General features: G+C 40.5%; 1 protein-coding gene across 1 annotated transcript in view; it reads right to left on the reverse strand.

Moving 5' to 3' along the window:
* The window catches only part of LOC109426789 (sodium channel protein 60E), an 820,640-nt gene that overhangs the window by 81,599 nt on the left and 720,899 nt on the right, over positions 1-18,142 (reverse strand). The window contains exons 11-14 of the mRNA XM_062853525.1: positions 8,624-8,758; positions 8,354-8,554; positions 8,077-8,245; positions 7,723-7,892 (exon numbers count right to left, since the gene is read on the reverse strand). Coding sequence (XP_062709509.1) covers positions 7,723-7,892; positions 8,077-8,245; positions 8,354-8,554; positions 8,624-8,758 — 675 coding nt within the window. The remainder of the gene's footprint in view (positions 1-7,722; positions 7,893-8,076; positions 8,246-8,353; positions 8,555-8,623; positions 8,759-18,142) is intronic.

The raw sequence follows: 18,142 nt of genomic DNA on the forward strand, positions 1-18,142 counted from the left end.
ACATTTGAAAAGGGCATACAAGCATTGGTTAACAATGACTTCATACGTCGCTCCTGAGCCCCCATTAATTTATCCACACAAACTAAGACAGTTTTCAGATAGAGCAAACATCAATCTTTCGGATAACGGTGTTCATTTGCGTGGGCGGGCTGTTGTAACGCCCTCGAAGCGATTTCGAAAAAAGGCAGAAAACCTGTTGGACCCTTTTCAAATGGAGTGAAATAAAAAATGAAAGACAATAGGTCCAAGAAAAGTTAAATTAGTATGGACAAAAGGTCTTACCTACATATTTTAACTGAAGAAAGAATTTTCACCCAGAATATTATGATTGATTATTTGTTGCCTGTTCCGACTTTTTGTCCTTTCGATATTTTGAATTTCTATTCTTATAACTTAAAATATGTGGCACACCGACATATTTCTTTTTGTCTAATTCGTGGTTGCTCATATTAAATATTTTTGACAAATTTTGATTATTGTTTTTAAGGCAGATTTAATTGCTGTATAGAGAGTGTACGCTCATTATATATCGGTGCTAACATTTCGAAATGGCGCAACTGCTTGTCGAAACCAAACCTTCATCTCTCCGATGCAATGTACAATTACTACTGGACGGATAAAATACAATTCTTTCCGATAGTGGTTGTTGGTGTCCTGGGAAAGATGAGATTCAATCTGCTATGGGAGAAGATATTGTGTTGAAGATCAATTACGTCTTTTTGAAATGTTGGTGCTGAGCATGTATTCCTTGACGGAGAGTAATATGAACATCTAGTGACATATAGAATCACAATACAATATACTTTTAATTGAATTTGTTACACCAATGTAAAATTTGATTCCTATAGGCCCTAAGAACTTCTACCGTATATTGACGTAATGACAAATTTTGATTTAAAATGCACTCCACCGATATTCATATGGGTGCATACTTCCAAATTTCAATGTTGTTCATGATAATTTCTGTTATTGATGCCTTTAATTCATGATTCTGTTATGAAATGTGGTGTTATTCTATAGAAAACTCGATTTTTTAGAGGTTAGGCCCTTTAAAAGGGCGTAACTCAAAAAATCGCCCAAGGATGATTTTAAAAATTTGTCCAGAGGTGTAGGATAGATAAATAAAGAGAATGGCGTTTCAGGTTTTGATGGTATATTTTATTTTATAATAACGGTAAATGGAGCACCGTGCCTCTGGGTCTGCTTCTGCTGCGATGTCCTGCTGGATTCCAATCTAACGCTTGTTTGCAGATTTCGTTCCCGCTCCTGCGTAGAGTGTGGCCGACTCACCTCCACTTTCGCTCTCGATTTTCTGTCTCTATCGGCTTATGAAGACATCGACGATGGACCTCCACGTTGGAGATCCATTGGTGAGGCCACCATGCACGAATTATATACCGCAGGCATTTATTGATGAAGACATGCATCCGTTCAGTGTTCTCCTCTGATACACACCAAGTTTTACTGGCGTACAGCAGTTCAGACTAGAAGTTCGAGTTGAAAATTTTGATTTTTTGTGCGTCGAATAATCTGATTGTTTTTCCATACATTTCTTAAACTCGCGAAAACATCCCTCGCCTTCTTGATCCGTGCACCTATGTCGATCTTGGGTCACCATTGGACTACTAAAATATTGGAATATTGGAATATTGGCTTTCAACATTATCCACTTCATGTCATGGCCGAGTTTACATCTAACTATTTGGTATTGTTAACGTTGATGGTAAGACCTGCCGCCGAGGAGCGATTGACAAGATTATCGAGCTTGATCGGCATATTACGAGCGCCGTTAAGCTATGAGAGCAACGTCATCAACCAATCCAAAGTCACAGCTACTCACGATTTGGTTCACGATCAATCGCACCTACCAGGATCTCATCGATTACAATGTGAAACATTTTGTTTATTCTTCAATTACTTAACCTAATTTACAGCTCTATTGTTCACTAGTGCACTGCTTGAGCGACTCCAATTGGAAACTGTACATACACTTTGTACAGCGCCTAAATGTATTCTATTTTAATTGTACTATATCGAACTGGTTGCCGTTGCGCGCTTTCACTTTCTACCCTATCATGGTAGAATGATGAGCACGAGGATGTTGATGTGTGGCTGTTGGTTGTTCCTGTTTCCAGTCCGATTGGGGGTCCATTATGGGTTGCCGTTCGCCGATGTCCAAGTATCCGGGTTCATTTGAGCCATGGGCTCAGAAGAGGGTCAGTGTCAGCTGCTCTCAGGGAGAAAGAGCAACTGATGAAAGTGCCGGGGCTTGGATCAAACCCATGACCATCTGCTTATGAGGCAATCTTTTAGCCACTACGCCACGGGCCCCGACACAATGAGGAATAGTAGTGGGGATAGTATACATTCTTGCCTCACTCCAGCAATGACCCGGATGGGATCGGGTAACCGTTGTGCAGTACTCGGCACGAAAATGCCCTGTACTGTGCTTCAATAAGGCCGATGATTTTCTCAGATACATACAGGGGATACTCAAAATAACTGGGACAGGTAAAATTTTCACTTTTCAAAAAATATTGAACTCGCTGTAACTTTTTGAAAAGGGCATCAAATATTCTCAAATTTTTACTGTAAGTTCATCAACTAGTTGTGTGTCAGTGGTCAAAATTTGGAAATGATCGGGCCATTCTACACGAAGTTATAAAGATTCTATAAAAAGGTATAATTATCCGATAGCCAACTTTGAGCTGTTATATCTCCGGATTCAATGAACCGAATGTAATGAAATTTTGTTCATTTATGACTAATATAATGAACTTTGAAAAACAGTTGACGTAATTTGAAATTATTATTAAGAAAAAAAGTTATAGCGATTTTATTTATTGTGTGTTTTTTTAGTAAATTCATCTATTTTTCATATGCGTCCCATTACATTTTCAATTTAATGCCGGCTATTTGGTTGCTTTCCTTTGAAACATAAATATATTCAAGTCAATTAGAGGGAATTAAAATGAACTATAATTACTACCTCGAATTTTGAAACGATTTTGGATAAGTTAGTGTTATATTAGAAAAATTATCTAATCGTTATAATTTTCTTTCGTGTAAAGAATTTTAAGTTTAGTTAAATGTTTTTAATAGCTCATTATATAAGTCATAAATGATCAAAATTTCATTACATTTGGTTCATTGAATCCGGAGATATAACAGCTCAAAGTTGGTTATCGAATAATTATACCTATTTTTAGAATCTTTATAACTTCGTGTAGAATAGCCAGATCTTTTCCAAATTTTGACCATAGTTGATGAACTTACAGTAAAAATTTGAGAATATTTAATGCCCTTTTCGAAAAGTTACAGCGAGTTGAACATTTTTGGAAAAGTGAAAATTTTACCTATCCCAGTTATTTTGAGTATCTCCTGTACTTGCGCCTGAGTGATTCCCTTAGTTTTCGTGATTGAGACAGTCAAAGCTTGTTCTTTATCAAAGAAAACCAGGTAAAGAGACTCTTGGAATTCATCGTTTTGCTCCAAGAATATACGGAGCGTGACAATATGGTCCACACAGGATCGTCCGGTACAGAATCCTGCTTGCTGTCGCCCGAAGTGGCGCCAATCTTTTCCTGTATCCGATCAAGGATCAATTTGCAGAGGACTTTTAGAAGAATACACAGTAACATGATGCCCCGTCAATTATCGCATACATTCAGGTAACCAGTTTTGAGTACCTTTACTAAGACGCCTTGCATCCAGTCAGCCGGAAATGTCGCGGTTTTCTATATGGTGCAGAATAATTGATGCAGTAGCTGTGCGAATACTACGGGGTCAGATTTGATATGCGATCGACCCCTGGGGCTCTGCTCGATTTCATGTCACCAATGGCTGTTTCAATCTCCTGCACTGATGCACGTTGGAGTAAATCACATCAAAACCTGATCATAAGTGGAAAAACTCAAAATGAAGTAATTGGGTTTTCCGTTGTGTTTTTGCCAAGTGTAGTTATCGTGTAATCGTTTGACAGCTAAGCAGTGAACAAATGTTTTGTTTACGCTTATCAGAAGAGGTTAAGTGAAGCTGAAGTTTAGCCGTTTTCTTTGATATAACTCACAGCGCGTGCTAGTTTTGACCGTACAAAGTGAATGAAATTGATAGTCAATCAATTCAACAATGCAGTTTGTTAAAAAAGGTTAATGTTGTTATTCTGTTAATTTGAAAGCCAAACAAATTGACGTTGAATTTACATATAATATATGAAAATATTGAAAAAAATATTTGATGGAATCCTTTACCGTACATTCAAAATGAAATAAGTTGATTTTCCGGCTGTTTCCGGAAAATCTGCGTTTAGTGTATGATAAAACTATTGTTCCTCTTTCAAATGCAGAAAGAAAACCTTCCAGATGTTTCCGATTTCAAAAGTTGCAACACTTTGAAAAAATCGTGATAATTATATTATTATATGATATTATTTGCCTTAAAACACTATTTGGCCCTCTGAACGTATTTTTGCTGAAAACTAGAACTCAACCGCTTTCAAGCAAAAAAAAAAAGAAGTTTAAAGTCGGTCAACTGGTTCAAAAGTTGTGATTTTTTGAAAAATTTTAGTTTCGAAAAATCTTGACTTTTACAATCATAAAATTGGTCACCCTAATGACGAAATAAAAAAATACGAAAACTATGAAATACGTTTCATTACTAATTTGGGTTGCATTTGGGTTGTGAAAATGCGTCAAAATAATTTTGATCAGTTTTGATGTACTAGGTGCTCCACTGTGTGATGGAGCTTCGGTGTTGATACGGGTAATGCGTCGAACCCTTGGCGGATGATGCGGTCGATGGCGTGACAGACACTTGAAAAAGGTTTCCAAAGTGCTCGAACCAACGTTTCAACTGGTCAGCCAGGTCGGCCAGTAACTGTCCAGACGTGTCTTTCACGGGCATCGTTGCATTCATCTTGGTCCCACTAGGGGGCGACGTGAGACTTCGTAGAGGAGACGGATGTCACCTGTGTTTGCGGCTTTCTCGTCTTCGTCGGCTAGGGAGTCCGCCCACGCTCTTTTGTCCTGTCTACATGAGCGTTTCACTTCCTTCTTGAGAGCCGAATAGTGCTGACGGGCTACGGCTTTGGCTCCTCGTATAATCGCTCGCTCTATCGCGGCTTTGGCGTTCCTTCGCTCCTCTATCTTCCTCCAGGCATCATCCACTGTGATCCACTGCTTACTTCGGGTGCGTAGCTCACCCAAAATATTCTCGCCGGTGGCGATGAAGGCGTTCTTGATGGCGCTCCATTGATTTTCTACGTTTCCAGCTTCTGGAATATTCTCTAGCATGGTTCTCTAGCTCCTCGACGAAGGACCTTTTCACCGCAGCGTCTTCCAGTCGGCGTGTGCTGAACCGACGCCCGACTTTCTCCTCCTGTCGCTGCATCCTGGCAATGCGCAGTCGAATCTCGCCGACTAGCACATGATGGTCGGACGCTATGTCGGCGCTACGTTTGTTCCGCACATCAAGAAGGCTCCGTCTCCATTTTTTGGCTGATGCAGATGTGGACGATTTGATTTTTCGTGACGTTTTCACGGGAAACCCATGCCACTTTGTGCACTGGTCGATGAGGAAAGAGCGATCCCCCAATCATCATGTCATTGTTGCCACAAAACTCTGCAAACAGCTCACCGTTCTCGCTCATTTCTTCGAGACCATGGCGCACTCATAGTCCGAGTTGTCAGAACCAACCTTCGCGTTGAAGTCGCCCATGAGGATCTTGATATCGCCTTTCGGAATCTTGTCCACGACAGCACTCAGTTGACTGTAAAAGTTCTCTTCATCTTGCAGTTCGGTAGCATCGGTTGGCGCGTAACATCGGATCATGGTAAGGTTTCGAACCTTATCGAATTGAGCAGGAAACCAACCTCGTAGGCCAGAGTATAGCAGAAATTGACCCGACGCCAATCTGTGTTCTCCAAAGTTCGGCCAACGAACTTCGTTCAGTCCTATGATCTCAAGCTTCTTACGACATGCCTCATTGGCTAGTTGTTGCCAGTTTACCCTGCTGGGCTAGGGTTAATACATTCCAAGTTTTTGATTCTTGTCCGTTGCTTCGCGCTAAAAGTCGTTGCCGTTGAATCAGTTCGTAATCTTTCATTTTCAGTTTCAGTAACGGTTTTTTGGGATTCGGAAACAGTAGGTTGTTGGCCTAAGGTCCCCCATCCATCGTGGTGGGGCTGCCACCTTAGGTATACCCGAGCAGGAGAAAATAGCTGAAGAATAACTAACTCAGGTATGGAAAACCGAATACCTACAACCTGAATGAGATATTAAGTAGTCCTGCATAAGAGGTAAAATACCTAAAATAATAACTGGTGTGTATTCTGTGCATAACGTGTGAATAATGACTTCAGGTATGGCAATACCTGAATAATAATAGCGATTTTTCCATAATTGAATAATACCTCAAGCAGTCCTCAACACCAAACCAATAACTCATAGAGGTATTGTATCAATACCTACAAAATACCAAAATAAGTTATTTTTAATATCTGGATAACCGACCAATAACTTGTCTTGGTATGATACCTGATTTTGGTATTCTCCAGTTATGTGTCTGTTATTCATTCCTGTTCGGGTAGCTTCCGGTGAAGGAGCATTTCATACTCAGACGCTGGATGCGAGAACAGACGCTGTTTGAGCCGCACCTCCTTGGTGAACAGACGCTCGGGTCGTACCTTCTCAATTTAGCTGAAGTCAGAAGGACAACAGTGCCCAGGCCGCACTACCAGCTAAGCACATAACTCTTAGCTGGCGGTCTTTGTCATCGCTTGAGGACCAGAGCTATGTTGGACGCTCTCCTTTTCGACTCACCGTTTTGCAGCGAATTTCCATTGTCCCTAATTATATGTTAGAACTTCGAGAACAATCCCCAGTGAATTAAACTTTCAAAGGAATTCCTGACGGAACTTCCCTAGGGATTAATAGTGTATCTTCTAGAGAAAATTTGCGGTGGAACTCCTCTAGAACTTCTCAGTGGAACACATATAGAAGTAACGTGAGGAGTTCTCAGGGAAATGCGTTTTGGAATTCTTAGAGGAATTTCTAAAGAGATTTTCAATAAAACTTCCAGAAGAGTTTCCGAATAGTCCGCATGCTCGTTTCAGAATAGGTATACAATTTCAATAATTCAATTGAGCTTTATTTTTTATTTAGGAAGATTAAACTACTATAGTCATTCATATATCCAAAAAGCTGTGAATACGATGTTTCCCGAATTTTTAACCTCTAACCCATAGTGCATTTCCAAAGGCGGCAGCATAGTGTAGTTTAAAAAGCGGGTAAGACTCAACGCTGGTTAAGATGCAGGCAGGATGCAGCAGTAGCCAGCAGAGAGGGGATACTGTGCTAACGAACGCGCACTGGCAAAAATGTACGTGCGGAGCTTTTGGTTCACTCCCCGAGGCGCGTAAAAACGTGTAGCGACCCAGGCACAGCTGTGTTTATTTTTAAATTTTAATAAATTTTTAACGCCACTTCACACCTCTATTCCATTGTGTCGTCATCGCCATTGCCTTCGTTCGTTTGTATAGCAGCCCCATTGTCATCACCATCCTGTTGCATTCTGTTTCGGACGGAGTCCTGTTTCATTTTCTTCTGCACAGCTGCCAGGCGTGAAAAGCCCCATTATTCACACTGGGCTTAGACGAGGGAGATTGCGAAAGTGCACAACTAACTAGATGTGTGCCGAACACCCCCCCCCCCCTTTTGTCTTACCTCTACTAAGGAAGAATGCACCAGTTCGGTGCCCGTTACAACATCCTGCTCCTCGTGGTCATCCACCACACCGGAGTCGTCCAGGGAAGACTCTCGATTGACGCCACCCTCGCTGGCATTGGAACTCGCCTGTCGGCTGGAAGGCAACAGCTGACCCCGATAGTGAAGACCTGTGGGCGACGGGGGAAGTATTTTGAAAATTTCAAATCTTCTAAACAGTATAATTAAATATAATAAGGATAAATGCCGACGAATGCCTGGAAAATCTTGTCGGTTTTTCCTCAACCAGAAATTCTTGTTGTAACATGAAGTCCTCAGATTGGTTATATAAACTTGCGACAAACTAAACGTTACCTAAAGGGTGCAACGTGTTCGGATTCTGTTGTTGGTGCTGTGTGGGCGGCATGGCCGGAGGCGTCGTCGTCAGCATTCCTTTCGTTCGCTGCAATGCCAGAGCCTGCGGTCGCACGATGCTGTGCCGCGGACTCGGACTGGGACTTGGCGTCACCGATCTGCTTTTCGTCTGAAGGTCGGAAGAAACAAATGGCACAAAAAAAATCAATGTATACTTTTTATCGTCATTATCCGTCTATATTTCTTTCTATATCTGCTTGAATTGGCAAAGACTTACAACATTGTTTCCGTTATCGGCACCCTCCTTGCCCTTTTTTCTCCGGCGGGTCTTTTTGCGCGAGTAAGACGCCAGCAGAACGCCCTTCCGGGCGTCCAACTTCTTGCGCTGTTGTTTACTTAACTGCTTAACATTCAAACTGGCTGGATCGAAGCTGAACGTGGAGTCGTCCCGATGGTCGATCAGATCCTTTCGGCGCTCCTGTTGGTTGCAATAGGGGAATTAAAAATGGTTCTTTGATGTAGGTACAATGAAAGAGCTTCCACTTGCCTCTTGAGTAATTTCAGCTTCCTCCTCGTAACTCAAAGCAACGACGGCTAACATCAAGTTGATTAAATAAAAGGAACCAAAAAATACCACTACGGTAAAAAACGACACACTCATGGGACCGCACGTCGCCAGGACCTGGATTGGAAGAAGAAATAGATGGGGAAAAGTACGCAAAACGTGAGTAGGACATTAACACACTTAATGATAAAGTTTATTCAATTTTCAATATTTTTGTGGTACTGATTTCGATTATATAAAATGCAAACTGGTTTTAATCTGTCTGTATAATTTATTCTACTGTTTTCTGCTACTACCTTTCTTGAATGAACGATGTTTTTAGCTTGCCCCGGAAGTATCGATACGGAAATTTCGTCTTTCACCCGAGATAGGTATTTTTTATAGAATGGAAAATGTCTGATCAGATACCCAAGAGGTAATTCCTCGGATCATGTGGATTTCGATCCACTAACAACTCATTCTCTCTCTTCCTTATCCTCAAAGTACGCCCGTTAGGAATGACTTAAAGAAATGGAGGAATGTACATGAGTACACTCCATAATAGTAAGCGTTCCACCAGCTACCGCCTTAAATTGTTCACTCTCCCCTGGAGGCTCGAGTCCTGGCTAGTACTTAGACTACCCGTTGAACTCATGCTCCTGAATGGGGAGGTGGGGTCAACTAACCTAGCTGATGTTCGACTCGCCATTTTCTCTGTAGTTCACGATTCGAGAAACCGTGTAAGTAACATAATTCCACTGGTCCGCCCCCATACACATGCTTTCAACAATGATGTCAGGCGTGATATATCTACCGCATACCTCCTGCATACTCAACCTTTGATCCACGAAGTGTGGGCATTCAAAGAGCACATGCTCCGCGGTCTTGTCTCAGTCTGCACACACCGGATATGCACGGGAACCTGCGCTACCGTAATTCTGCAAAATGACGTAAGCGCCATCCAAAATGTCGATATTTTCGGGTATATTATATACAATATGTGGTGTAAAAATAACACTGTGGTATGCCTGTTGTATTAGAATGCAAGATCTAGTAGTAATCTATCATCTATGGAAAGAAACATAGAGGATGAGCAACAGTTTTATGCACAATAACTAAAAAATGGGCCAAAACTATGAATGTCGCTTACGTCACTTTGCAGAATTACGGCAGTGCGTGTCCGAATCTTAGCAAATACCACCTTAAGTCATGGAGCCAGCTCATCCACTTGGACATGCTCGGTATGAGCCTGTGTGTCTAGTCTACCCTTGCTGGAGGAATCCCAATTTCAACATGAAAGATTTTCTGGCAATCCGTCTCGCGCCTCTGTCACTCGAAACACTCTTTGTCCTCTGCCAACACTAGTGTTATGGTCATTGCGCACTCTAGCACGCATACCGCGTCCTTTGACGGTATGCGCTGACCATGCTAGGGTACATCAGACTGTGGGTACTTTCGAGCCGCTTCACGTTTCGGTTGACCACTAGCGCACTCGACCATGCAGTGGCGCCATACCGTACAGTATGCGGCAGGAAAAAATGCGAAAGTGTTTTTCAACTTCAAACCTCATTTTCGTCCATTTGACATTAACCAATCTATGTTTCAACGTTCCATGATCTATAAAAGGCTAGTTTTCTGAAAAGTTAATTAAAAAATTTCCCATTTTGGTCACTAACCTTTACAGGGCGGCGCCTGAAGATGAAGACAACCAGAATTTTCAAACCGCAGAAAATCGCACAGGTCGCTAAATTTCGCATATGATAAAACAAAATTTTTGATTTTCTCTACAATATCATCAAATATATGTACTTATTTCATCTGCTATGTTAAACTACAGTGCTCTGGATCAGTGTGGTCTGGTTGTTCATCGAATTTGAGCCAATTTTGTTACTGTTATAGTCATTTTGTTTAATGACCATTGGGCGCGCAGTTTATTGATATCCGCTAATTAGGCCTACATTATCACATGTTAAACATCAAATGCGTTCATTTTTATTTTTCAGTGCTAGAATATAGACATTGACTGATACACTGTAATGAAAAAATAGTCATATATATCCCATATTTAGCGTGTAATAGAGCCTTGAACTTTTCGCATTTTTTCCTGCCGCACCCTGTAGTATACTACGTATATATGTAGTATGTAGTATGTAGTATGTAGTATGTAGTATGTAGTACTCGATACGGTTGCTGAGCTATATGACATTATCTTTGACAATGTCATTATCGCCATGCTTATTGTTTAGGTACCATTCTGCAGGCATATCATATTCTACGTGGCTCCCGAATTTCAGCTTATCGTCGATCAAGATCCCCAATTGCTTCTTTTGGAGCGATATATCGGCCGTTTTGGCTACAGTCCTAGTAGCGTCCACCGTCGATCGCCCTGAACATGTCAGGGCTAGTGTCGATGGCTACTGTCGGGATATCGTCCGAAACCGGAGCCTTGTTTAACATAAGCGACTTCGCTATTGCGATGAGCTTGTCGTTCGTTACCGGGGCCACCTCGTTTTGGCTGGTTTGGCCGTGTAAGCTGCCTTGCAGCGATTTTCGAAGCACGCCCGCTTACGCTTTCTATTCTGCATAAGCAATTCCATATGACAGAGTATTCTTTTCAGAGTCTTATCGAGTTGTTGAAGGTATCCCGTGTCCCGTAGAGACCGCAGACCGCCCCCCACCCCCCCCCCCCCCCCCCTTTCGCGTCTTAATCTCTTTGTTCAGTGCCAGTTTAGCTACCCCGTAGGCTTCACTTCGCTCCATTATACCCTCATCGGTGCGAGCTCCTTGCATCCTCCTTCTAGTTCTAAAACAGGATCCGCGGAGTTTTGCGATTTTTGAACACCACCAGTATACCAGTTTGCGTCCATTTTTGGATAGGGATAGCCTTGGCATTGCAGCGTCACATGCACGACTTAGAGTTCCGACTAGACCATCGCTGGATAGATTGTCGGTGTTACTCTCCAGAAGCAATCGCTCCATAAATGTTGGCTTATCGAAGTGCGAAATCAGCCATCTCCGATGACGGTCGATGATCTTCCGCTATTAGCGTCTTCCTCCGTGTTCCATCCTGTATCGAATCACCAGATGGTCACTGTGCGAGTCCACCATCGAATCCGAGCTAGGGTTTAGATCCGGGCTCCAGAAGGTTACATCAGCCAGAAGGTAGAAGCCCAGCCTCTCGTGTTAGTCAAGCGGCTACTCCACTCAACCGCCCAGGCGGTGAAGTCTCCTCCGATGACCATGGGACTCAATTCCACTAGAGCGCTTGATAGCAAATCCTGCATAGACGAGAACGTCTATCGGTCACCTGGGAGGAGCATAACAATTGCAGTAGTACACCCCGTAGATCTTCGTTATTGTGTAGCCTTCATACAACGTGGAAATTGTTTCCTGGATCGGAAAACAACGGGTTGTACAGATCGCCGCCAGCTCGACCTCATCCGCTACGGCTTCACAGTGGTTCAGGTTTAACTGAGTAACCTACATTATCGTCGGATGGTTAGACCTTCTCGCGTGCCTGGACATTTAGGCTCGCCCGTCGTGTGACCCTTATTCGCCGTGATCGTGGGATCTGCGTGTCTGTCGGGCCCCTTCGCAGGTGAATCGATGCACTTGGTATATCTACCTCGCACTGCTGTTCAATTGCGGCTGCAAGCTCTTCTGCGTCGGTGATCTCGTCCTGGTTTTTACACTGGAGAGTCGCCTCCGCCGTTAGGGCTCTTATCTGCACTTTTTGCCTCATACCTCTTGAGCTAGTACCTCGTAGGAGGTGACTTTCGTGGTCGCTTCCTTCTTCAGCACTAGCATCATCTCTCCAGTAATTGTGCGCTGGATGCTTTTTGCGGTTGGGGCTTGATTTCCCTGCCCAATACGCGTTTCGCAACCGGCGTGTCCCGCGTCTTCTCGGCAGATTCCGGCCAAGCAGCTCGAGCCGTAGGGCGGTTTGACCTCTCCGCTACGGCTCTGGCGATCTGCATGGTTTCGTTCTGCATCGGCGCGTTGCCAGCAAAGAGGAAGCTGTTCGTTTAGGTGGACCGCACCTCCTTACTCGCACCAGCTGCACTTCGCTCTTCAACCAGGAGATCATACTCCTTCTTGGCCAGAGCCAGCGATTAGCGGAGCTTCAACAGGCCCTTGCTGATGGTAGTCCGTCCTCTCTTGTAGCCGATCATCCAGCTGTTCGGCAACTACCAATATTAGGCCTGTCCAGCTTTTCAAAAATGTTCTCTGATTTTCAAGTCCACCCCCATTTTTTAATTGGCATCCTATAAGAAGTAACTCGTCAAAATTTCAGCCAAATCCATTGAAATTAAGAGGTGCATCAAATCAATTTTGTGTTTTTCGACTATTTTTGAACTTCAAAAAATCATAACTACACTAAAACTTGTCAAAACTTAATTCTTTTGGAAGAATTTGAAAGCTATACTTGTTTGCTACAACTTCTCCGAACAACGTGTGCCAATAAAATTGAAGGAAACATGTGTAATTATCACATTTGTAATCAGAAAAACCTTAAAAAGTTGATTTTTTGATAGATTTTGGTCTGGAACACCCTTATATACGTAATAAGTTGGATTTTACAAAACGGCATCATATTTTCCAATGTTTTTTGGTTATTTGCTTCTTTGACACCAATGCTGTAGGAGTTAAGAAAAAAAATTACTAAAATTCGTGAAAGCCAAATGTGGCCTAAACACTAGCTTTTCGGGTGCAATCACGCTTTGGAGCGCAAAAAGTGGCATCGCGTCAGCACTGATATGATAGCCAACACCTGTCATCACGCTTGTTTGTTATCACCCGTGGTAGGGGGTAGCCAAGGCAAACTACAAGGAAGCAATGCTACTACGTTCAGTACAATTTCGCGCCACAGCGTGATTGCCTCCAAAAAGCTAGTTTTTAGGCCACATTTTGCTTTCCCGAATTTTAATATTTTTTGCTCAACTCCTACAGCATTGGTGTCAAAGAAGCAAATAACCAAAAACATTGGAGAGTATGATGCCGTTTTAAAATATCAAACTTGTTACGTATATTAGGGTGTTCCAGAACAAAATCTATCAAGTCAACTTTCAAGGTTTTTCTGATCACAAATATGATAATTACACATGTTTCCTTCAATTTGATTGGCACACGTTATTCGGAGAAGTTGTAGCAAACAAGTAAAGATTTCAATTTCTGCCGAAAGAATTAAGTGTTGACATGTTTTAGTGTAGTTATGATTTTTTGAAGTTCAAAAAAAGTCGAAAAACACAAAATTGATTTGATGCACCTCTTAATTTCAATGGAATTGGCTGAAATTTTGACCAGTTACTTCTTTTAGGATGCCAATCAAAATATGGGGGTGGACTTGAGAATCAGAGAACATTTTTGAAAAGGTGAACAGGCCTAACCAACATCTATGATGGACCGCGCCCGTTGCGGTTCAGCGCCCGCGTGACGTCTGCTCCGGCCATCTGCGCTTCTTCGGCAGGTGCTGCGCCGCCTCGTGCTCCTCCTTTTGAACCTCCTGTCATCTGCTCGCTGGTGGGTACACCATCCCCTCGTAGTGGCGATCTCGCTAATCCTCCTCGTACGAATGGGTTCAGCACCGCTTCCACTGCCTCTCCACTCTCGATCACATTGTTGTTATTGTTCATGCACGGAGAAAACAAAGTACCCAAATATAAGTTTATTTCACCCAATTTCGGGGTTGCGTGCGGGAACCCATATTTGAGTTGGTGAAAGCGATGTTGAAGTGGGTTTTTTTACATTTGATCCCGTGCGGCAAAGTACCTACCAGCTAAGTTTTTTTCACCCAACTGCTAGTTCAAAATACTCAAATTTGAGTTCAATGCTGTTAAGTCAATTTTGGCTTCTCGCACCGAACTGCCAAAGTTGAGTTGATTTGCTCTTCGCTCTCTGACAACAACAAAGAGAGTGGATGAGAGAGAAGACAAAAAAGAACTCAAAAGTGAGTTCAAAAATACTCAAATTAGGTACTTGAGTTTCTCCGTGTGGGTTTAGTAGTCGTTTCTGTTGAGTTAGAGCCGCTATCATTCAGTGGAAATGAAGTCGCCAATGATCCTGGCGGTTATGTATGCCAGCAGGGAGGCCACCCGAAGGTTGGCCCAGGCTCATCGGAACCTACTTTCACCCAGTTAGTGCTAGGCACAGATCAGGGACGTACTTTAGGGCCACGCCACGGTTTTAAGGGACGGAATAAAGCGCCGACGTTAGCCCATCCGCTGTTTCAGGTCAGTGTCACCCGACCTTACTAAGGGTACGTTCAAATATTACGTAACACCATAGGGAAGCGAGGGGGTCCAGCGCTGTGTTACGCTTCATACAAAATTTAAAAAAAAATCCATACAAAAATTGTTACGTGAGGAAAAGAGGGGGTCTAATATTGTCAAATTTTGCGTTACGTAATATTTGAATGATCCCTAAGAGGATAGAATGCCGTCACTACCAGCTCACTTGCTCATACACAAAGAGAAATTCTGAAAATTACACCTGACGTAAATATTGAGGCATTTCACGGACCAGCACGAATCCGTTTTAATCTATGTTTTTTAATCTACTTGATATTTTTGTATACTATTCCTCTTTATGTGAGAAACCATTTTTTCATATCAAAAGTTCATATTTTGTCTCGACTAACTTCCAAATAGGGCCAATGAAAAAATGGAACACAAGCAAATAAAAAAATATAACACGGAAACGGCTTGTTCGATCGGAAAGGTGTCTTCAGTAAAGTTATAGAATAATATATGGCGGCTCTCAGAAAAATACACATTGAAAAATTTATTCAATTTTTCTTCTGGAAAAACTGAATTTTGTTACTAAAAATTAAATATCTCAAAAAGCTTTTTTTTTACCTTCGTGATATTTTGTGAGAATAAAGTTCATTCTGTTAGCTATCATCTGTAAAATTTTTATAGTGGTAAAAAAATATACAAAAAAGTTATGGCACTTTGAACATTTTTGGTTGCGTGTTTTTTTAGAGTGCATGACGAATTTCCCGCAAACTAGATTTTGGGGTTGGCAGCACCTCTCAGATTTCAATAGAATTGTGTAGGTATGAAGACTATGTACTTTAAGGCAACGTTGCATACTTTGTTGTTTTTTTTTTTAAATTTTATCTACACTAATATTTGAAAAGGGCTTAAGTTTTTGACCATTTTTTTATACCAATGTAACTTAAAAATAACATGACCTACAAAAAAGTGTGGTATGTGTGACTTTAAGGAATTTGTGTGAACTTTCAAGTAAAAAATTGAAATATTGAAAAAACGATCACGCTAAAAAAAGTTAAAAAATAAAATAAAGTCAATTAGGAATACATGCCCATTTGCGAAATTAAATTAATCCTATTCCGGAGAACCAAATCCCACACCAACCATTAAGAATAGAATTCAAAATGGATCAAAGTAATTAAATTGCTGTTATCTGAATCTAACCCAACATAAAATGTTTTTTTTGAGTCAAGCCAATTTTTGGGTATTTTTATACGTGGATTTTCACATATTAATATTGAACATAGCTTTATATGTTTCAATTATAAATCTATCCAATACAAAGAATATAATTAAGAATATAATTTAGGATTCTCTTTTGAACCAGAACACCAGATCTGTTACACAGAAATTCAGAATATCACCCAGAAGTCGAATTACAACTCAAAAGTTCCCTTATTCATAGGAGAATAAATTAAATACTTTGCATCAGATAGACTTGTGAATCAAAAATATGGAGCTATGCTTAATTTAATATATGAAAATATCTGTAAAAAACGCCCTGAATAAAAACTTTTGTTTTCTACCGAAGAGAAACGCGCAAAATGATGACATGAAGTATTTGTTGTTAGGAACTGTCCATTAAAGACGTAGCATTTTAGGGGAAGTTAATGATATTGCTAGGAGCCTTCTATTAGGTATAAGGAAATATACTTTAAGAGGGGAGGAGCTGTCAAAAATTTTCCACCAATGCTACCGTGATTTCGAATGCAGCGATATGGTCCAATAAGGACCGAAACGTCGGGTTAAGAAAACATATAGTTGTTTTTGATTGACCAAATTAGACTGAGATGCCAATTAAAGATATCATCCAACGTACAGTCGAAAGTCAAACTCAAAGCAATAAAACAAGTACGACCACGATTCTCATCAGTCAACGAGATTGAAACTTTTACAACAAATCATTTTATTGTAAAAGGTAAATATCATTTAAAATAAAAAATCAATAATTTTGCTTTCGGGATGAAATTGATCAGTAAATGAAATACCTTTGCATTTGCCAAAAATATGTTTTCCACCTGAATTAACCACCCCAGAATGCGAAATGCTACGCAAAACTTTTACGAGTTTTCTCAATTTTTAAGTATTCAAGTATTAAATTTAATAAATTTCATGAAAACGCCTTAAAGTATGCACTTTTCATACTGAAAAAGTGATTACTTCCGGAAAAGTGCAATTTTATCTATAAATTTGAATATTCATAAAAAATTTGATGATGAAATCGTGTTTAGCAAATACTTGGCAGCTAAAAGCATCCATTCGAATATTAATTACATGTGCGATACAGCCACGGTAACAAAAGTTTGAAAGGGTATTTGAGATTCACCAAACACGCAATTACGGAAAATATTGAATTTAATACAGAAATATGTGACTAATTGACTGTAAAACATCTAACTCATCATTCAATAATCCTTTAGCCGGCCATTTTCTACAAATTGTTTAAAGTTTAAAGCAATATTTTTAACAAATGAAAATGACCCTCACGTCGATCAATTTCACCCGAAATCACGGTACCTCAGAAATGCTTTTCTTCAAAAGTGCCCATCTTGCGATGTATGGCAACATTTTCAATAATTACAAAAATGTCATGTTTTGCAAATTGAAATAATTTATCTTATTTTGTTCACATGATTATCTGAAAGTCACCCATACATAACTTTTTTGTAGGTAATGTCATTTTTTAAGTTATATTGAGTAAAAAACGGTCAAATATTTAGCCCTTTTCAAATATTAGTCTAGATAAATAAAAAAAAAACAACGTATGCAATCTTGCTTTAAAATACATAGTCTTTAAACCTAAGAAATTCTTCGGATTCTGAGACAGTTTTGCCAAACCCCTACGTGTGAATTCGTCATACACTCTAAAAACACACAACCGAAAATGTTCAAAGTGCCATAACTTTTTTGTATATTTTTTTACCATTATGAAATTTCTACAGATGATAGCTAACAGAATGAACATTATTCTCACAAAATATCACGAAGGTAAAAAAATAGCTTTTTGAGATATTTAATTTTTAGTAACAAAATTCAGTTTTTTTAGAAGAAAAACTAAATAAATTTTTCAATGTGTATTTTTCTGAGAGCCACCATTTATTAACCTACAACTTTGCCGAAGGCAGTTTTCCGATCAAACAAGCAGTTTCAGAGATATGATTTTTCATTTGCATGTGTTCCATTTTTTCATAGGCCCTATTTGAAAGTTAGTCGAGACTTCATAAAAAGTTTTAATATGAAAAAATGATTA

This window comes from Aedes albopictus, chromosome 2, assembly GCF_035046485.1.
Source record: "Aedes albopictus strain Foshan chromosome 2, AalbF5, whole genome shotgun sequence".
Taxonomy (NCBI): domain Eukaryota; kingdom Metazoa; phylum Arthropoda; class Insecta; order Diptera; family Culicidae; genus Aedes; species Aedes albopictus.